The sequence below is a fragment of the Camelus bactrianus genome, chromosome 21, assembly GCF_048773025.1.
Source record: "Camelus bactrianus isolate YW-2024 breed Bactrian camel chromosome 21, ASM4877302v1, whole genome shotgun sequence".
Classification (NCBI taxonomy): Eukaryota; Metazoa; Chordata; class Mammalia; order Artiodactyla; family Camelidae; genus Camelus; species Camelus bactrianus.
The window spans coordinates 7265147-7286907 of record NC_133559.1 but is presented as its reverse complement, the minus strand read 5'-3'; the positions used below and the strand labels follow the sequence as shown (position 1 = coordinate 7286907).

The following is a 21761-nucleotide window of genomic DNA, read 5'->3' as shown; positions in this document are numbered from 1 at the left end:
CCTCCAACCCAGAGAAGACAAATATTTTTCCTTCATTTATACTAGCTTATAAAAAACAAAGGGGGGTAGAGCCCTCTTCAATATGAAAAAAAAAAAAAAGCAGTTCCGTTACAATAATAATGAAAGCAATAACAATTTGAAGATCAAAGCTGCCTAGCTCTTAGCAATCATGAGCTATCTGGATTTCACATCTTCCACTAGCACGGCTCTGCTTGGCTCTGCTAATATCACACATGGGTAAAACTCTGTCAAGAGGTAAAGAACCGTGGGCACAGAACCATTCTTTCTTGCAGATTCTCATTTTTTATATTTCCCTTTAACAGCATTTTTGCTGTTCTCAATCAAGGAAACTTTAGAGAAAACAAAATAAAACCGCCTGCCTTTTGTCAAGTTAAGATTAGTTGCTAAAACAGCAACAGGACCTGAAATTTACAGACAAAGCCAGCAATGAAAATCAGTGTCTGTCCAATGTTGCAACAGTGTGAACCCGACAAACAGCAAGTAAAACGTGGTCGTTTCCACCCTTTTGCCACTTGTCTAGTGCTGGTGGTTGTTTTTTCTAAAAGGGGAGACTGCTAGAAAAGTTTTGTGGTCTGGTAAAATTTGGGTGGTGATTACATGACAGATTTTAATCACAGCTTCATCCTGGGACCTCCCATGATACTTGAGGGTACGTGTTTGGGTAACCACTAACATCACTGAATTTTCAAAGCCTGGACAGGAAAGTGAGCTGAACTGGTTAGCCCAGTGTCACGGCTAGACATTTAGTCGGCGCTTCATGACTAGCTGAACTGAATCACATTCAAGGAACTAACTAAAAGAGGAAGGCACCAAGGTTAGGGATTTTTTTTTTTTTTTTTTTTTTTTAATGAACCTCTTCTGATAACCGAGGGCTCCTGGCTTTCAGGGTTGGGGATTTTCAGCTGACCTGCTTGGTAATCGTGGGAGGCTGGCTTCCCAGCACATGACTGTTGGGCACGGTTTCCTTCTCGACCGCCTGGGGGAGTAGTAACAAGCTGCTTTTCCGCTAACTTAGAGAAGACATAGTCTTTTTTTTTTTTTCCTCCCTTCACTTTTTAAGGCAAAAATAAAATTTAGAATGAAACCAGCCTCTTCTCTAATAGGGGAAAATCTTTTTTTTTTCTCCTCCTTTTTCACTTGACTCAGTTTTGTGCTAAACAAAGTTATGATGTTTTTCCCCCAGGTTATTTATATACTGGCTCTTCCACCCTCTAAAGATAAAATAGTCAACAGTTCTTTAAAAAACCAAATTAAAGTACATTCTTGCCAGGTTCTTTTGTCTTTTCACATAAATATTATCTTCCCCAGTTACTCAGGCTCAGTTGAAAACAAAATAAACAGCTGGAGTAAGGCAGTTTTGATTCCACCCCTGGCGTCCCCCCCTGATGCTAGCTCTCCTCTTGGAGGGCAGGGTGGGGAGGACGGAGAATGTTGGTTTGCAGAGCCCGCCGTCCCCCTCGCGATGCTGCTGCAGAGAAGCATGGAGGCCCTGTCCCCAATCCCCTCCTTCCTCTTGGCTCCTCTCCTGAAGTCCTGGGATCCAAAGAGGGAAATCGAGCCAGTGCAGTTGCTTCTGGATTCAGCAAGTGCCCAGGACAGTCATTCACATTTAGGAACAGGCTAGTGAGGAACTAATCATAATTTCATTTCAAACCATCAGACCCTGAGATACTGTTTACCCCACTTAGCAGCTTGTCTTCAGATGTGGGGAGGAAAGGTAGGTGAGACCTTCCCCCAGCCTCGGTGGTTTAAGAAAAGCCATCCTCAGGCCTAGAAAAGCTGAACTGTGAAGGCACTTGGGTTTCAAGAATTTGAGCTGGCAGATGAAGCTGTGTGGTGGGCCAGTGGGGAGGCACCTAGGGAAGTGTTTGGCTGGAAATCCGTCCCACCTGCCTGAGGGTGCAGCCCCTGAAGATGCGTCCAGGTGCACGGGCGGCTGGCAGCCTGTCCACCCCAAGTTTGGGGGCATCCGAGGCCTCTGCAGCAGCCCGGCTCTGCCTACCTGAGTGTCCAGTAGAGTCTTGACACCCTTCTCTTGATGAGGGCCTGAGTTCATTCTAACCCCTGTAAGCAGGGCATTTGGGGAGGGGTGGTTCAAAAGCCCAACCACCTCTTCCTTCTGATCAGACTCAGCAAACCTTTTCACCAAGGCGTAGAACCTCCTGGGAGGCCCTTCTGGAAAGGTGAAGCCCGGGGCCCTGTGCACCTGAGATGAGCTGGAACGGCAGTGAGGAGCGTCTTTTGCTAAGGCGGCTTGTGCTTCGTCACCCGCACAGTGCAGCGGGGCCGACGCCCGCCCGCCCGGCGCCGCCCGGCCGGCTATCTGGGGAAGAAGTAGTCTCTGTTGCTGACATCGTAAGGGCTCTGCGGGCCCCGGGCATCTGGTCGGCTGTGCCCTGAGGTGTTGTCAGACCCGAGGCTGCTGGGGGACACGGGTGGGGAGATGAGGGGGACGAGCACGGGGGTGGGCTTGGGCCTCTCGGGGACCAGCTGTCCCAGCGAGTACGGCGGGTGCATGCTCGTCTTGCCTTCTTTCAGAGCCTGCAGCTTCCCCGTCTTCTTGAACCTTCACACAGACACACAAAGACAAACCACACAAATGCTGAGTTCCCTCTGTGACCAACCAGAGGAAAATACCAAGAGCTGGCTGCCCTGGTGGCCTGGCATTGCCGGGTTTCAGCTCCAAAGAGTGAGCACTATTTATTCATCAACTGCTTCATTTTTTTTTTAAATCAAGCAATTTTATTTTTTAAATTTTGTTGGGAGGGGTTAATTAGGTTTATTTCTTTCTTTATTTTAATGGAGGTGCTGGGGATTGAACCCAGGACCTCGTGCGTGCCGAGCATGCACTCTACCACTGAGCTATACCCTCCCCCCTCGTCAACTGCTTTTTGTCACCAGGAATTACACAATCCTCGGAAGAGTTAGGGGTTTCAAAAACACCCCAAGAGAGTGGGGAGGGTACAGCTCAGTGGTAGAGTGCATGCTTGGCCCGCACGAGGTCCTGGGTTCAATCCCCAGCACCTCCATTAAATAAATAAATAAACCTAATTAACCTCCCGCAAAAGCAACAACAAAATATACACCCCAAGAGAATAAGTATGTATTGTTGGTCCAATTTACCACTGGGGAAACTAAGGCTTTGAGTGTCCCTTTATAGCACCGGCAACTTAATTTGTTCTGTCCCCAAGGGTGCCCACAGGGACACATCATCAGTCCCAAATCCATTTACTTAAAAAAAGAATATTCTTTCAGCAGGGAAGGAAAATGGGCCTCCAGGTCAAATTAAGGCTAGCCAGAGGCAGATAATTGGCAACTGCCCTAAACAGCAGGGAAAGGGCTGTGCAGCTCCCTCTACAGCCTGTCTCTTCCTCCAATATTCCCACTGTCCCCAGTTCTCCCTCCACCTCTGGGTCCCCTCCCACCATGCTGGAAGGTTCTCACAAATTCAGCCGTGGGCACCACTTGGGCACAAGTGACTCATCTGACAGGAAAGTCGATGTTAAACAGGAAGAAGATAGACATCTCTCTGATCACAGCTTCGTTCAAACTGCTTCACTCTGGGCCCAAACCCAGGGCTCAGTAAGTGAGAAGAGTCACTTGACAGCCCAAAGAAAGATGAGATGGTGATAACGATCTTCAAAGGTACAGTCAGGTCTCCTCCCTGAAGGGGCCCGTCAGCCGGGCCGGGGCAGCACATCTCCCCCATCCTGCTCCCCACGTTGTCACCTCCTAACTGATTGCCCCCTGACCCCAAAGTGGGAGCAAGGTGGTCTCCCTCAGTTCCACCAAATGTCAGCTACTCCAGGAAGAGCTGGGAGGGAAGAGGGGAAACCAATGTCAAAAACAAGGTTTGGGGATTTTCCTTGGGTTTCTTTTTATATCGACAGGCTATTCCTGTCCTTGTTATGATAAATAATTGATAGTTGGCTCCAAATCTACCATTGGCTCTTAGCCTGTTGTCCAAGTGGAATAAACAATCTGCAGAATGTTACTTGGGCTCGCCATCCAGGCACTGCACAGGAAGGGAACACAGCAGGGATGCTTACTGGAGCTGCGCGGGGTCCCTGGGTGGAATCCTCCTCCCTCATAAGAGAACTGAGGACAGAGTCAGTACACTCTGGATTTCAAAATATTCAGACTCTCTGACCCAAGAATTCCATTTCTGGGAATATACCCTCAGGAAAGGGCACAGATATGGAAAAAGCTTTATGCATAAAGATGTTCAACACATTATTGTTTATAAAAGCAAAACAACAATCCAAATGCCCAGTAATAGGCTGGATAAATGAACTTGGGCATATCCACCTAATGGAGGAGTCTGTAGCTAATGAAGGTGAGGTTTACAAAGCATTTGTAATAATGGGAAGATGTGCTCATGTTATAACTAATGCTAAATTTAAAAGGCAGGATTCAGAGTTGTGGATACAGAATAATCAAGGCTACATAAAAACAAACAAAGAACTACGCAGAGGAGAAAGGCTCAGAGGAAATTCATCTAAATAGAAAGTGTTGTTGATCTGGGTGTCGATGGCATGGATGTGTTCACTCTGGAAATTCATGTCGCTGTACACTTACGACATCTGCACTTTTCTATGTGTCTGTTAGGCTTCGATCACATGTACATTTTAAAAATTAACAGTGGCTGTCTTTGCATGTGTGAATTTTTCCCCTTCTAGTCAGTATTTAGCAAATAATCATATATCACAAATTTTAAGTATCTTTTGACGTTATTTAACCAATATGGAAAGCAGTCTCTGTCTTCAGTTTTTTTCAAAGCAACTGGATGGGTAACTGAGAAAGAGGAACCTTCCTTCTTTTGAAATATTTTGAAGAGTGAATGAGACCTTTTCTGCAAATCACTAAGCTCCAAGGGGCCTTTGAAACCAGGAGCCTGGGGTGCATCCATACCTGGCATTGCCCTGTCCTGGGCAGGGGTCTGAGCAGGGGCTGGGGGCTGGGGAGGATGCAGGGCAGGAGGAAGGAACAAATTGCTGAGCTGTCTGACTTCACTTGCACTTTTCACCTATTTTACATACTTGGGCTTCATAATGTTTTGTTTAAAGATAAGGCAAGGTTCTGGGTGGGAGGGAAATAGCTCTGGTAGAGCACATGCTTGGCTTGCATGAGGGCCTGGGTTCAATCCCAGTACCTTCATTAAAAATTTTTTTTAATTTTTAAAAAAGGTTTTTAAAAAGATAAGGTTCTACAGCTGAAAGAATTAAAAAATAAAAAGCCACTCATGACAACCCTTAACCATGGAGGTGGGAGAGCGTGATTTTAAAATACTAAAATGAGACAATAAATTCAATACAAAATGATTTGAATCACAGACATACTCATAGGAAGTTCTCACCTAATGGTGGTAGCCATTCCAGATAAATGTGCAGGAAAGGAATGCTCTGCTATGAGAATCCTATTTTCCCAGTGCCAGAAGCAGGAGGGCACAGGGAGTTGGGTGGGGAGAACTGGCCCCTATAAGTTACAATATCCACTTAAGAAGATGGTACAGCTTTTTCAATAGCACATTTAAAGTTTTAAAAATTACTACTGATATTGCTGGAAAAATATTTAGGAAAACACTGTTTTGCTTTGCTTGAGACACAAAATAAATGTACTAAAAATAAAAATGTGATGTCACAGACTGGTGGGCTGTACTCCCACCGTCTCTCACGTTCTATCTGTGTCATCCGGCCACCCAGTGTTCCAAGTGGCCCAGCCATTCTGGCACCCCAGGCTCCCACTGCATCTCCACATTTATACTCTTTTCTTGACATGGGGGACTTTGGGAGTAGAGGTTTTGTTCATTGCTTGAAATAACTGGCCTCTTTCCAAATAAATTTGCCTTATTCAGGAGAAAATGGAAATTCATCAGGCTAGGAAATAAATTACTGTTATGTTCTCTCTGCACAGGGCACAGTGCCTTTGGGGACTCTGGTTGTGTAGCAACCAGCCATTGTACAAGCACCAACAGCACATTAGCAGACTAGCTCTGTGATGAATGCTGTGGCCGGTTCCCAGCCTAACGTCCCTCTCTTAGTGGTTAACAGCACACCAAGATGGCGCCACTTGTTAATGGGGCTACTGGCCAACAGTGGACTGATAGGACCAATTGGGCCCACTTCTTAGGTGACAGCAGGCTAGCATGGTGGGCAGGGACTCTCAGCACATGAGTTCTAGTCCTGTCTCTGCTATTAACAAGTTGTGTCCTTGGGCAAGTCTGCTTGCCTCTCAGGGCTATTTCCTCATTTGCAAAATTAAAGTGTTCGACTAAGTGACCCCTAAGATGCTATCCAAAAAGCACGAGATTTGGGTTTGGATCTTGGCCTTACCCTTACTAGCTGTAATCACACCATCTCTTTCAGCTTTAGTTCCTCATCTGTCAAGTGGAAATCATGAGATTTACTCTATAGGGTCCGTGGTGGGTTATGAGAAAGGTCTTCTGAAGCCCTAATGATCTAGAAACACAGAAGTATGTGCCTGAGGTGAGGCAAGGAATCCCTCAGAAGGCAGTAGGAAGACCTCTGAAAGCTGGCATGGCCCCTCTCTGGCCCAAAGGGATGGAAGACAGTGAGTTCTCAGCTCTTCCAAGGAGTTACTTCCACTTGTTCAGAACCTTATCTTCTGCACACCCTTTGGACAGCTTGCTCACTACTTTATTGGAAAATCAAAGCAAAAACAACCCTGAACACAATTTAAGTTGTCATCTTAATGAGCCTCCAACCCAGACCACGTGGTAGTTGAGCTATTTCAGGGTCACTGTGAGACTCCAACGAGCTAATGTGTAGAAAGTTCTCTGCCAAGGTCTTACCCCTCCTTCCTAAACACCCTCAAAGACCACCTCTCACAATCACCAGCTGGAGTCCCTGAAAGTTACATACAAGGGAAGAGACAGGAAGAACAGAGTGACGTTTCTCCTCTTCTTGTATTATCATTGTAATTAACCACCATCCAAAGTCAGGGCCCAGCCTGATTGGTTTTTGGGCTTTAGCATATGCAAAATTGCCAGTTCCCGCAGTAAAATCGTGAACATTGGACATTTTCTTTGTTGTCCATTCACTGGGAGCACTGTTAGGCGATTCCTCTGCCAACTTGGGGACGAATGACAAAACAAATGACCGAATAGAGAGAGACTAGGATGAAATAGGCATGGTGCTACCATGACCAGGACACCAACTGAGCCCTCACCCGTGGTGGTTCCGCCCCATGACCGGGGGAGGGCACCAGGACAGAGCAGTTAAAGGTGACCCGCTAGGTCTGCTGGTTTTGAAACATGGAATATTCACAAAGAGGTCTGGCCAGGCACCTCCGAGTTACCTGTGCACATGTCTCTGATGTGGTGCGTCTCACACTTGAGTCATTTTAGGATGTGGTTCTTGGCGGAGAGGAAGGGTCGCTTTCATGTTGCAGTCCCAGGGCCCAAGGTGTTTCTTCAGTGTCTAACATGCACTTTCTCCCTCTGGTTTTCACAACCGGGTTTTTCTGCACTTCTCCTCCTTCTCAGCTCCTCCCTCCCAGCCCCTTTCTCAGCTCCTCCTCTACACAACTTTCAACGTTGGGACCCTGGAATTCCACAGGTTCTGTGGACAGCCTTATCCCCATCCTCTCCCAGGGCCCCAGCTACCACCTGCATGCTGACAACGATCTGCATTGTGTTTCCAGCTTGGGGTTTCCCCAGTAGTACCAACATGTAATCATCACTTTTCACTCAGTTGTTCCTCCTCCAGGGTTTCTCATCTTAGTGGATGACACTCACCCTCTGCCTGATGGCTTAAGCCAGAAACTTGCAGGTCAGACTTGACTCTTCCCTCTCTCCTCCACTCTTCTCATCTAAGCTGTCTTCAAATCTTGTCAATCCTACCTCTAAAATGTATTTTGAATCCACTCCTAGCTCCCCAATGCCGTCCCACCATCCCAGCAGAGACAAAGCTAGATGAGAAACAGGAGGACCACAGGGCCACCCTCGGACCCATCTCACCGGAGGACGAGGGCGATGCAGAGGAGCGTTCCGAAGGCCAGGCTCCCTCCAGCCACTAGGAATGCAGGCAGTGGTACCGAAGTAGACTCTTGCACTAGGGAAAAAAAGGAGAAAGTAGAGGAGCAGGAGGAAGAGGAACAGAAGAAAAGAAGAGAAAAAAACCACTCAGCTGGTGCTGTCAAAACCTCAAAAGAACCTCAGCCCTGGCAGAGGAAACAGCGCTGTGTCAACCAGCAGGCCCCTTGATGGTTCGCCAGTTTTCTGGCAACTTGAGAAGAGTTGCCCCCCGCAGACTCTGACAGATCCCAGGATGCCACCACTTGGCGAGAGGTACACCGCAAGCTCAGAGCTTCGGAGCTCCTGCGGCCAGCCACAGACTCCCACTCACTTTCAGGGAGGCTTTGCTAGTGGCGTTCAGCCTGCCCCACAAGGCACCGAGGGAGGCTTGGGGGACCTGGCCAGGGCAGCTCCACGGAGGACGACGCCAGCGGGGCTCAGGCGCTCTAAATCAAGTATTTGGGAGCAGCTTTCTCCATTGGGGTAGCCCTTCTCGCCCGTCTCCCGACTTGGTGCTCAAGCCCCAGCCGTATGAACATTCCATCTTCCTCACGCCATGTTCTCTCTCCTCCCAGACCTCTTCACACTTTCCCTCTCCTCCAGAATGCTCGTCCCACCTTCACAGCATGCCTGTGCTGTCCAGTCCCTACTTGGCCTTTGGGTCTCACCCAAGGTGATGTCATTTCCTTTGAGAACTGATCCTGCTCCTTGCTGGCTACGTGCCCCTCCTGGTTACTCCTGCAGCTCCCCCTGAATCTGAGCTCCCCGAAAGCGGGGACCACATGCATCTTTTTCTTACACTCTTACACTCCCAACTGCTCACACGTGCCCTGCACAAGGCAGGCTCACCAAAATATTTAGTTGAATGAATGGAAACCCAAACTAGCTTCAGAAGCAGCCATGTCCTCCCACAGAAAGCTCCTCCCAAGGCTGCCAGAGAGACAGCCCAGGCTGGACAGAGGGTACATCTACGCAAAACCATCATCCTCTGGGAACACAGATGCTTGCAGTCTCATGGACTTGGCATTCAGGCTCTTCTGCCCCAAGTGGCACCCACTGCTGATGAAGATGGTACCTGCCAACACTTCAGGGGCCTAGTGGATACAGACTTTGTCTTGAGCCCCGACTGGCAGTGGGCACTGACCACAAAGAGGTCTCTCCCAGTATGTCCTACGTCTCTTGGCAGAGACAACTATTTTCATACTTGGCTTACTCATTTACTAATGTTTCGTCATCCTTTGTATTTGTTCCTTCCTTCAGTCAACAAATATTGAGTGTCTGTCGTGTGCCAGCCTTTGTTCTAAGCCTTGAAAATACAGACAATAGGATGACAGAAAAGCTCCTGGCTTCTGGGATCTTACGCTCCAATCAAGGGAGACAAACAAATAAGTATATAATATGATGTCAGTAGTGACAAAGGCAACGATGAAAAACAAATCACAGGAAAGAAGCAGAGTGACAATAGGGGGTTCTGTCAGATTGCGTGGTCGAGAAAGGCCTCCCTGGGAAGGGGGCAGTTGAGCAGAGGCCTGGATGTATAAAGGTGCTGGTCAAATGGAGGTCAAGGGAAGAGCATTCAGGCAGAGCAAAGAGCAAGTACAAAGGCCATGAGGTCGAGCGTGTGTGGAAGAGCAAGGAGGGCAGCGCGAGCGAGAGTGAGAATGGAGGAGGCGAGGTCTAAAGACTGGGGGCCTGACCCCATGCAGACTGGAGCCTTTCTTAGGTCTTTGGCTTTTACTCTGGAGGAGATGGTGTTGAACCAAGGAGAGCTTGGATTTGTGTTTTCAGAGGCATTCTAGCTGTTGGCTGGAAAAGGTTCTTTTGGGAGTTAAGATGAAAGGCCAGCAGACCGGCAGGCAGATCCTCAAGTCCTACAGGAGGAGGGACAGCAGCAGCTGGACCAGGTGTTGGCAACAGAGGGGGTGAGAAGGGGTCAGCTCCTGGACATGCCTCAAGGTGAAGGAGGATTAATAAAATGGCCACACTTAGGCTAACAGGGTGCTTATTCTTATGCTTACCCTCAAAAACGGTCAACTGACCTGACTGACCGGTTGCTACTCACAGCTCCAGGCCCACTGTTCAAACTGAAGCTGTTGACCTTACTGTGTCTACCTTATTCCAGTAACCAAAAGCTATAATCATGCTTGGTCTCTGAGTCAATCTCCAGGGAGAAGGTCACAGAGCTGTAACCTTACAAAGTAGGCTGAATACCAAGAAGACTTGAGTGCTTACAAGATAAAGAGATCTAAGCGCTGGCCTGTGCAGAACTGGTCACCTGGAGGCATCATGACGTCATTCTAAGTCTTCTGATGAGAAAATGATTCTGTTGATGGTTATCGATGTTTTATTGTTTGAGCGATGGCTATATACCCACCCCACCCCATCCCCGAGGTGGGGTCACAGTGTTGAAGGCATCAGCGTGCTGTGAGTCCCCTTTGCCCAACAGAATAATAAAGCTGCCTCTTTTGTTCTAAGCTCCAAGGCCCGGTCTCTGAGTTATCTGGCTCGTCAGGGACGGGGGCGATCTTTTGGCAACAAATTCATGGCGCCCATACGAGGAACAAACCACCCTCCTTTCTAAGAGGGGCTTCAGGTTCCACCCTACTGCCAGGTCAACAAGGTTCAAACGACTGCCCCTCCGGGCCGACGGGAGGGACAGCAGAGAATGGGGCCCAGTGCCTGCCAGGGCCCCTTTTGCTCTGGGGAGCCCTTCGCCCCTTGCCCTTCCACCAGTCCGCGGACCGCAGTCGCCCGAACTAACTCCTTGGAGGAAGAAAAGATGGCTGTTTCTTCTGAAGCATCGCAGGCCTAGGGTAAGTTCCCATGACGACCGAGGCCCCTCAATCGCCTTGAGAGTTCTCTAATTAGACAAGCAGGGAACTCTCATTTGCATTTGAAATTGGTACCCATTTGTAACAGAGATCTCGGGCTGAGAGGACTTGGAAGTGAAGGTATTTGTAAGGTTGGAAATTGAATTTGTTTTAATTTATCATTTGTAAGTTTGTGCTTCCATTTACCGATGAAGGCCTGGTATTGCAACCTGAAATCTGTATTTGTACTTTGTAGTTTGTATTTGAAATAAGTTGCTATGGGGGGCACGCCGTCTGTTCCATCTAATAGCCCACTGAGTAAAATTTTGAATGACTGGTCTAGTTATAGTTAGCCACCTATGACTAAGAAAAAGATGGTATTTTACTGTAATACTGCTTGAGTAGTGTACACTTTAGGCTCTGGGGAATGCTGGCCTGAAAATGGGTTGTTATATTACTACACCATTCTCCAGTTAGAACTGTTTTGCCAGAGAAAAGGTAAATGGGAAGAAACACCATATACATGAGCCTCTATGAAAGCCCACAATGAGGAAGGAAGCAAACCAGGTACTAGATTGCTGGCTCAAAGACAAGTAGAGAAAGAATATAAAAATGAACAGAGAAAGCTTAACAGACAAGTGAGGGAAGGAAGAAAAAAGAACAAGCACCTTCCGATGTCATGGTCACCCAAGGAATCATAGACGAGGAAGGTAATGACTGACAGGCCCTGGGGCTCTTGGCCACGTTAAAGACCCCATAACAATTGCCACCCAAGAGCCTCGGGTGCAACTGACAGTGGAGTCGCAACTAGTGGGCTTTCTAGTGGATACTGGCAGAAACTTCTGCCAATGACTCAACTGCTGTTAAGACCTCTGGAATGCAAATTTTGAGGGAGGAAGTAAGTAATTTGGAAACAAATAGAAATCTTAAATGCCTTCTATAGAAGTCAGTAAAAACGTTTAGCTATCTAGACAGGCAACTTTGATTTGCTCCATCTGCCAAAAATCCAATTTGAATCCAACCTCTTGTAACTGATGAGTTTTACATTGTTGTACCTGATGCATGGCTAAAAGGTTAAAGTGGGAACTATGAGGTCTCTGTGTTTGTGTCTTTGTACGTATCTGTATGTGCGTTGTAGATATGTGGCACTGCCAAAATTAATTTGTAAAAGAGTTCTATTTAATTGGCTTAAAGAAAATTAAATACTTTCATAAGTACTCAGGAATATAAAAGAAACTGGCCAGAAGGAAAATCAGGTTCATATGATCTAAAAAATAGTACTGAATTGATATCTGGTATTTGAAGCTAGCTTAAGCTTATTGGTTTGATTAATATAGACATGGCTTTAGATTCATTAATGTTAAACATAAAACTATTATTGTACTTAGGTTTAATAGAAGTCCAGTAAGACCTTGTCATATCTGTTAAAATTTGTCAGCAAGAAAAATAACTTGGTATAATATTCTTGTAAGTAACTTAAAAGCAAATGAGAAAGAGCTTTTGGGTAAACTCTTTAGGAGTGAGTCTTTCAGGAATGTCTATTCAAATGATCTCCCCAGGTATTTGGTAACTTGAAATTTTAGAGTTGTGCTAAATTAAGTTAAATGATGGAAGTTTATTAAATAGCTAGGTCATTCTCAGATAAAATAAGATATCAAAACATTAATTGCCGAACATTGACTTCCTTTTACAGAGAAACTAAACTTATTTAGAAATGGATATTAATAAATGTTTGGTGCCATCCTGAAATATTCTGTACTATTAAGAGAAACATCTCAGTATGCTAGGAAAGTAAGATGAATGTTTTCAGTGAAAGAAGGTATAAGGAATGGAATTATATTTTGTTAATGGAAAAAGAGTGACTTTGTCCTAAAGCTGGTTGCTTTTGAATGAAAAAGAAAAGAAGGGACAAAATAATATAGATACAGAAAATTGTGGAAGGTTTGTGGAAGAGGAACCCTGAGAAAAGAGTTTTGTACATGGTTGGGATTGGCTAAGTTTAGAATAAATTTAGTCAAGTAAATGAATCTTAGAAGTAAGCTGGTACAAGACTAGATTTGGTTCTCTCTCTCTCTCTCTCTGTTAAGAGGACAAAGTTTTCTTAAAATGTTAATCTGCATTTAGTAATAGACTGTAAAGTTTCTTTTACTCCTTAAGTGATCTATTCTGTATTTACCTTTGAAATATTTTATTGTTAATGAATAAGCAACGTTTCACAGTGACCTATGCTTTTATCTGACCAAGTGTTTTGAAACTTTTTAACAAGTTTCCCAAATATCAAATTTTAATCAGAATTCTTTTGACCTCCAGCTAATTCTGGGATGCTTCAGAGGGCCACCGAAACATCCCAAAGAGAGATTTTAAACTAGTAAGTTTCATTTGGTAAGTTAAGTTACATGGGAAGTACTGTCAAATGAATAATAAATCTTCTTAGGTTATAGTGTATGAGAAAATATTATTAATATAGATGTTCTAAAAATTATATGGAACCCCTAAAAACCTGGTATGTCTGGTATGTTACCAGTCATAATTCTGGTTATTGTAACCAGGTTTCTTTATTGAGTCCAGTGTAACTAGGTATTTAAACATGCTTTTAAGTCTTTTGTCATTTATAGACAGTTATTGTTTTATTCTGATGCTTTTGCAAAATGCTTTCAAGATTTACTGGTTTCCGATAAATTGCAGATTATAGCACTGAACTAAATGGGGTAAGAAATTTTTAAAGTCTGGTGGAAACTCTTGACTTCATAAAACTGTTTAAAAAAGGATTAGTTACATGGGACTGAGTAAACTGATGAATATGGTTATAATTTTTGGTTTTGTCTGAAATATTGCTGGCTTTAAATTTGGGTTCTCCAGATATAAAGAAGCTCTTCTCAAGCTAATTATGACTTATAGCAATTTGGTAAACTATACCTTTGTAAGTAGAATTAAAACATTTATCTTTTTCTCTTTCCCTGATCCTTCCAGGGATTGGAAAATCTTCCCAAAAGTTTCATTAGATAAATTTTAGGAAGGTCACCTTCTAACAAGTGTAGAAATCTCAAGGTATTTTGGGGACCTCAAAAGGGGAGAAATTCACCTAAATGTGCAAGACAAAATCCGTGACAGGTCCTTGCTGTGACTTTCCTGGCCTTGAGGCCTTTTGGAAATTGAGACTCTTTCTGAGGAATTTCAACACAGCCAATTTAAAAGAGCCTATATGATGAATTAATCTTTATTTGGCTATGTTTGATAAAAATGAGGGTAACCTTAAAGAGAAAAAGACTATATTTCAGTGTATATTAAATTCTAGTTTTGTTAATTGAGGTCTGTATTTACCGAGACTCACTTCTCAGATCATTCCTTGCTGTTATATTGTTGCAAAGTTTAATTGAATTATTAAAAGGACACCCTAGGTTTGTTTCTGAAGCTCAGAAACCTATCCTTGGATGAAGATCAGATGCCCCATCACATACAAGAATAGACATAATTTAAAGAACTATCTTCATCCTGCATGGAAGGACCATTTATCAGGCCTCTTAACTAGCCCATGCACAGCCACAACTGAAGGAAACTGACTTTTGGATTAATTTCCAGTCAGAAAGAGCCCCTGCACTGGAATGGCCTACAGAGGACTGCTCTCCTTAAAACAATGCTCCAATGGAGTAGAAGCTACCAGACCAGGATGAGAAGATGACACCTGAGGTAGACAGCTGACCCAAGACACCGGACCAAGCCTCACTTACTTGAAAATTGCTCACACCTTTGCTTAGGAACTAACTGTATCTCACAATCTTATGTAGAACTAAAGTTACTCCAATTGTTAGGTCTATGGTCAACTAACTAGGTCCAGTACTTCGGGGTCACCTTGGTGGATTTTCTCCACTCTAAGGGTCTAACTGGCAAGCTTTTAGGAAATTTATTCTAGAGGAAAGAGATTAAAATTTCGTTCAGGTCCCTAGTAATATTACTAGGTAGGATTTCCTCTCTTGGCCAATTAACACCTGCTCTAACCCTGACCATAAATATGAATTTTCTTCTTAAGTAACCAGACATATAGTTCTATAGGAGATTTGTGATTATAATGGTGTTACTCTAAACATGGGAAGAAGCAAAAAGGGGAAATATTTTCCTGAACCATAACAGGCTAGTAAGATAGGTGGCCCAGAGACTTCCTGCTACTGGTAATAAGGCCTAGTCCCGTAACAGCACATTGAGTGTGGCCTGTCAATGAAATCCTTGCCTGACCTAGGAATGAGGCTCCCAGCACCATGGGATGAAGTGGTCATGAAATGCCTCCCAGGCCATGGGCTAATTTATGATCATGGGGGCACTTGCCATCTGCCTCTACAGGGGTTAAGTTGCAAGCTGCTGAGGTCTCTGACCTTCAAGATACCCTTAAAGAAGCGCAGGGTGGAGCTCAGGAATGAGGCTCTCTGTGCTCTGGGAAAACTGGCTAAATAGGCCTTCAGATGGTTAGATATTTTCAGGAGAAGATTTTATGAGCCCAAATTCTTGCACCTCCTCATAGCTAGAAAAACACTAAAATCATTAATGGTGACATCTGCTTTGGCCATTAAGGAGAGAAATGCATTTGAAAATCAAAATGGAATAACTGTGGTTCAGACATCCAGCGTAAAACTAGGTAACCATTGTGATTTTAGACAAGTTTCTGTATTGCTGAGAACTTGAGTTTTCCGAGCTGTGTCAAACTTGGGACGCAACCAGCCGTTCTCAAAGCAGTGACTGCTGGCAGCTTGTAGCTGCAACTTTATGGATTTAAGTTCTCCTCTTACAATTTTATTTTATTTTATTTTGCAGGGGGAGGTAATTAGATTTATGTACTTATTTGATCTTTCAGTGGAGGTACTGGGGATTGAACCCAGGACCTCGGGCATGCTAGGCATGTGCTCTCCCACTTGAGCTATACCCACCCTCCTCTCCTCTTACAGTTACTGAGTTTCTAGATCCACACTGCCTGTTGTACTTTCATACCAGATGAACCCAGGAACATCACCACCACTGCCCTGGAGGACACAAAGCAACAAATATATAATGTAGGGAATTCAGCTGCATATGTGTGAGAAGTTACATCTCAAGTTAATCCCTGGTTCTCTGGCCTCTTTGGAAATCCCAAGGTCTCACATCCATTCTTACGGGAATTCTAGTTTCTGTTATCACTTCTGCTAACAGGAGTCAGTATATCTCTAATATTTAGATTGTTTCCGTTGTCTGATGTGTGGAAAACAAAGCAGCCTTAGCTGCTCATTTTGAACTCCCAGCCACATGGCAAGATCAGGTTTGCTTGTTCCATTTCAAGGCCCCCGTTCAGCAGGAAGCAGCCAGATGAGCACGACACTCGTCTCCCTATTTCCATAGAAACGGAATAAGAGAAACTGACAGTGGGGATTTTGAAGGAGGATTAATAAAATGGCCACATTTAGGCTAACAGGTTGCTTATTCTTATGCTTGCCCTTTAAACAGTCAACTGACCTGACTGACCGGTTGCTACTCACAGCTCCAGGCCCACTGTTCAAACTGAAGCTGTTGACCTTACTGTGTCTACCTTATTCCAGTAACCAAAAGCTATAATCATGCTTGGTCTCTGAGTCAATCTCCAGGGAGAAGGTCACAGAGCTGTAACCTTACAAAGTAGGCTGAATACCAAGAAGACTTGAGTGCTTACGAGATAAAGAGATCTAAGCGCTGGCCTGTGCAGAACTGGTCACCTGGAGGCATCATGACGTCATTCTAAGTCTTCTGATGAGAAAATGATTCTGTTGATTATTATCGATGCCTTGTTGTTCGAGCTATGCTATATACCCACCCCGAGGTGGGGTCACAGTGTTGAAGGCACCAGCCTGCTCTGAGTCCCCTTTGCCTGGCAAAGCAATAAAGCTGCCTCTTTTGTTCTAAGCTCCAAGACCCGGTCTCTGAATTCTTTGTCTCATCAGAGACAGGGGTGATCTTTCGGCAACAAAGGTACAACGGACAGGACCTGCTGAGGGAGTGAACATGGGAAGACGGGCAGAAGAGGAAGCAGAAGAAGATACCCAGAGAATGTGGTGTCAGTTACTGACATAAAGACCATGGTCTTTTGGGTCCCTTCTCCACAGAGGCCCCTGAACTGCTGCCCAGCTTCCTGCCATCCCACCCACAGCATTCAAGGCTCATTTCAAATGGCACCTCCCTCCATGAACTTTCTGTGATTCACCCTAGCGGCCAGGCACTCTCAAGTCTCTAAATCTCACTTTGCTTTTTCTATGGCTCTCCTTTCGCCAGTCTCACATTGTTACAGCCACTACTTCACTCTTTGCCGGAGCCTGCCCCCCGGACTGTAGACTCCTGGAGAGCAGGGATGGGTTCAGTTCCCTCTGAGTCCCCAGCTGTGCAGGCAGAGCTCAGCCCCAGGGATTTAGTAGGTCCGCTTACGTGCACTGCACCAGGTGGGGCTTTGTAACCAGGATGGCAGAGCACAGGCGGCCAGCATGGGTGTGGCAGCGATCTGTCCAGGCAAGGGTAGGAGGCCAAGGGCTTCCTCAGAAGCCCAGAGCCACCAGGTGGGCCTCCTCAACTACCGAGCCTCCAGAGTCTGGATTCCACGAGTCCCATTCATATAGTAAAAGAAATATAGGACCTGGGACCTTTCTTGATGCAAATATTGGTAAATTTTCCTGGTCTTGCAGGTATAGGGAATCACAGGCATTGAAGTCAAGGGCACCCAAAACAAAGATTTCCCTCAAAGTGTATTCCATTTCGGACTCCAATAAATTTTGCAGCACATTCATTTGTATTCTGGGCCCATTGTGAAACATACCACTGACTTATCCCACTCTTCTTGCGGTCTCATCATTGAATCTTAGCTGACAACATCAAATACAGATGCATAAAGTAATAAAAATACTTCTGCCATTGCTTCTTTTCATTAAGAGGACTGGCGCTCTGCCTATATTCCCCAAAAGGACTTTCTGCAAAGACATTCTTTTCTGCCCCTTAGGCCATAGGAACACACAAATATTTGGTCCTTACCTGGGAAGCTTGTGGCATTTGCGGAATCTTTGTAGAAAATATTTTCATTATCTTCATTAGCAGTAGGTGCCTAGAAGAGACATGCCTGTCTATAAGCCTGTTTAAGTGGATTCCATCACCATTCCAGACCCAAATGAGGTGACACCTCCTCCTGAACCCCCTCCCTGGTCCACCCAAGGCATTCCTTTCTTTAGCTCATGAACTGCTCCATTTCTGACCTGTCACTCTCAGCTTCTGCACTATTATTTGTATCCACCGCTTGCCTACTCAAGGTGGGGACTTCTTTCTATCTGCCTCTCCACCAAGAGCTTAAGGGCACAGCACCTTCCACAGAGATGCTCAATAGATACCCTGAAGCAGTAGTTATTTTACGGGTCTGGTGCCAAGGCATAGGTACCACTGGGAAAAGCACAGGCTAAAATCCTAGATCCATCGCTTACCAGCTGTGTGACCCTGAGCAGATTTCTTAACTCACGTGGGTGTCAGTTTCCCTCCCTGTAGGCACAACCATCCCGGCATCCAAATCTCAGATAACGCAGGGATGAAATGAGGAAGCAAATGCCAGGCTCAGAGTCTAGCACAGCATAACAAATTCTCCAGGTCAATTCCCTCCACTCTTCGGCCCCACGGGCACGGACTTCACCCGGGAGCTGCTTCCGCCAGTGCCTGGACAGTCCCACATCCAATACGGTCAAGGTGCAGGACCCAACCCTGTGGTGCCCAGCTGCAGGGGTGGCTCAGCCTCCCAGCTTAGTGTGTAGAGAATTAAAGACCAGAGAGGAGACGTAGTTGGAGGGGAAATTGGATTACTCAAAGATTTGTTAAGCAGCTTCAGGAGTAATCCTCTTTCCAGAAAATTATGACACCGGGAGTCCACAGGGGAAAAGCTCAGACGAACTGAATCTGAGTCACAAGCTAAGCCGTGTGTTGGTGTCCAGAGGCTCAGGGATGAAACAGCAACCACTCAACACAGAGCGGCTCTGCAAGCCAGGCCAGCGCCACTCCACACTTCACATGGCCCTCGTCCCCCGGACAGGACGAGAGAGGTATTCCTCTGCTTTACAGAGGCATGAAAGGACAGGCAACTTGCCCCAGGCCAAGTTTCTAGAAAGTGGCAGAGCTGGGATTTGGACCAGTTTCTGCCCAAGGCCAGCCCACAACCCGACACACCAGAGGCGGCTGCCAAGATCCTTTTACAAGGACGTGAGCTCACCTGTGTGGAGGGGGGCTGCACGGTCTCAGCTGGAGGACTCCTGGATTCTGTGGGTAGAAGATTCATGATTAATGACTGATGGACCCTGAAGTCCTGTCTCGTGTGCTTCAGAAGCAAAATAAAGCTCATCACAGTGTTATTCAAAAGAACTTTACGTTGGAATCAGCCAAATATCCAACCCTAAAGGACCAGCTGTATAAATTATGACATAGCCATTTATGGCAGAAGTCTTTAAAAATATTTTAGAAAACAGTTGAGGACATGATATAATGTTACATGAAAAATGCAAGACAAGAAAAAGTTTCATATAGTTTGATCCAAAGTTTCTAAAGAAACATAGTTATATCATTATTCATATGTTATATGACTTACCATAATATATTCACACTCAGAAAAAAAAAAAGGAAGACTTCAGATATAAGATATAAGCACTAGTAACATTTTAGTCTCCTTCTATGCACCTTTTTGCAATAGAAATATTTACTTAAACAGCAAATTCTCATCTGCCTGGGCGGGTTTAGTACGCTTTGTGGGAGAAGGGAGGTGGACTGAGCCCCCTCCCAGGCCCCTCCTCCCCATGGGAACCGTGCTTCTGCAGAAACCACCCAGACCGCAGAGGGCCAAGTATCAAAGCGAGAGCACTGACACGGGGCCAGGCTCAGCGGCAAACACGGGCCCGAGGGACCAGGCGCTGAACCGTGACAAGCAATGGGTGGAATGCTCTGGATTTTCAAATATTTTCTTTTCAGCTTATTATTTTTCCATAAAGAAACTAAAAATACCACAGAAATGGTTTACACAAAGATGTCGAGCCTCCCTGAGCCAGAAGTAGAATAAAGACTAGCAGAGGGGATGGAGGAGAGGGTGACCCTGCTCCTGCTCAGGACAGAATCACCAGAGGGTATGCGCCATCCCCAGGAGGGGAGAAAACCACACACCAGCAGCGCTGGAAGGGACATAAGAGCATGTTCTCCTTCTTCAATGCATAGAGAGGAAACAGAGGCCCAGAGAGGGAAAGCAACTTGCCCAAGATCACACAGCAAGTTAACCCAAAATCAACCTAGGATAAATGAGAGGGACACGGTCTCTTATTCCTTTGTGTTCCTCCCAGCCCAGCCTAGCAGAGAACAGTTAGATTCCTAACAGGATGACTGAAGGATGAACAGAGGGTAGGGGGACACTAGAATGAAAACTAAAACTAGGACCCAGGGTAGCACTACATAGGAAATATGGCCAACAATAGATGGTCATTCAGTCCAGTATTTCCCAAACCCAGGTCTGTTCAGCATCATCTGTGGCCTTTTAGGTCCCATCCTTGAGCTATGACCTTAGGATCTTGGGGATGGGATTCAGGCATCAGCATTTTAAAATGTTTCCCAAACCTAAACAGGTATCTAGGAAGAAAGGGAGACTCGCGTAAGTTCTACCCTCAGATCTGGCCTCCAGCATAGTGTGTTACGCAAAAAAGGACATTTAACCTTTGGTGGCTCAGATCTCTGGGGAGAAAGTGGGAATCTTTGCTCAAATAATCCAAGAATGTTAGCAGAATGAATAAATTTTTTCTAATGCGTAGTAAGATTGTCTTACATACCAAGACCTTCTAAAAAGCTCCCTAGATAACCATGGGGACCCCGGACTCAGACCATTTTGTCCCCCGAGATGGAAGGAAGAGGAGCTTTTGCATTGTTATTAATAATAATCATTCCCACTTTACAGATGAAGAAACTGGGGTTCGGGGGAAAAGTGAGATTAATAATACTAGTAGCATACAAATAAAATATCACTAATATTTCTAGTACCAATTTTTGTGGAAGCTCACTATACCCCAGTTCCAAGGGGTTCATTTGCCTGTGTTAGCATCTCATTTCACCCTCACAGCAGCGTAAGAGGCGGGTACTATCATTTCATGTTTACAAAGACACAGAGGCTTAGGAAGGCAGTGGAACGTTGGTAACACCAGGGAGCGTACTTTTTTCTCTTTAGACAAAAGTATATCGTATTTCTCCTAAAGTATTTTATATTTCCTAACGCCTCACTTCAGCTAGCATGTCGGGTGAAAGAGAGGAAGGAACTATCATTCCCTAGCCCCCATGTGTCCCCCATGTGCCAGGAAGTAACAGGGGCAGAGATAGTGGTGGCGGTAACACAACAGTAACAACAACAGTGACAACAATGCTTAACATTCACTGAGCACTTACTATGCACCAAGTACCACTCTACCTACTTTACATGACTCAATTCATTTAGTCCTCACAGCAACCCTCTGAGATCGGTACCATTAGTACCCCACTTTACAGATGGGGAAAATGAGGCACAGGGAGGTTAAATAACTTGACTGGAGTTTTGTAAGAAATAAGTGAGAAAGCTTTTTGGCCCTAAGAACAAACTTTTTTATTCTTTATCTTAAAAAATCATCTCTAGATTGAACATTTCTCAGATTTGCAGACTGTATCTTACTCATCTTGGTAGATGCAGTACTTAAAACACAGGCAGGCATCTTGCTGAAAAACTGCGTCGTTAGCAAAATTTCAATTATGGAAAAGCACTTGGAAAAAAGATCATTAGGAACATTAACAGTGATTGCAGCTGAATGTGTTCCCTGTATTAATATTTCCAAGGTTGGAAGATGTACTTTTATATTCATAACAAAATGAATGAATGACCAGACTCC

The 21761-nt window shown here is 45.2% G+C and overlaps 1 protein-coding gene across 1 annotated transcript in view; it reads right to left on the bottom strand.

Annotated features, from left to right (window-relative positions):
* Positions 1-843: 843 nt before the first annotated feature.
* IL6R (interleukin 6 receptor) overlaps positions 844-21761 on the bottom strand; it is a 50311-nt gene continuing 29393 nt past the window's right edge. The window contains exons 7-10 of the mRNA XM_074349487.1: positions 19091-19137; positions 17878-17947; positions 8000-8093; positions 844-2587 (exon numbers count right to left, since the gene is read on the bottom strand). Coding sequence (XP_074205588.1) covers positions 2341-2587; positions 8000-8093; positions 17878-17947; positions 19091-19137 — 458 coding nt within the window. The 3' untranslated portion in view covers positions 844-2340. The remainder of the gene's footprint in view (positions 2588-7999; positions 8094-17877; positions 17948-19090; positions 19138-21761) is intronic.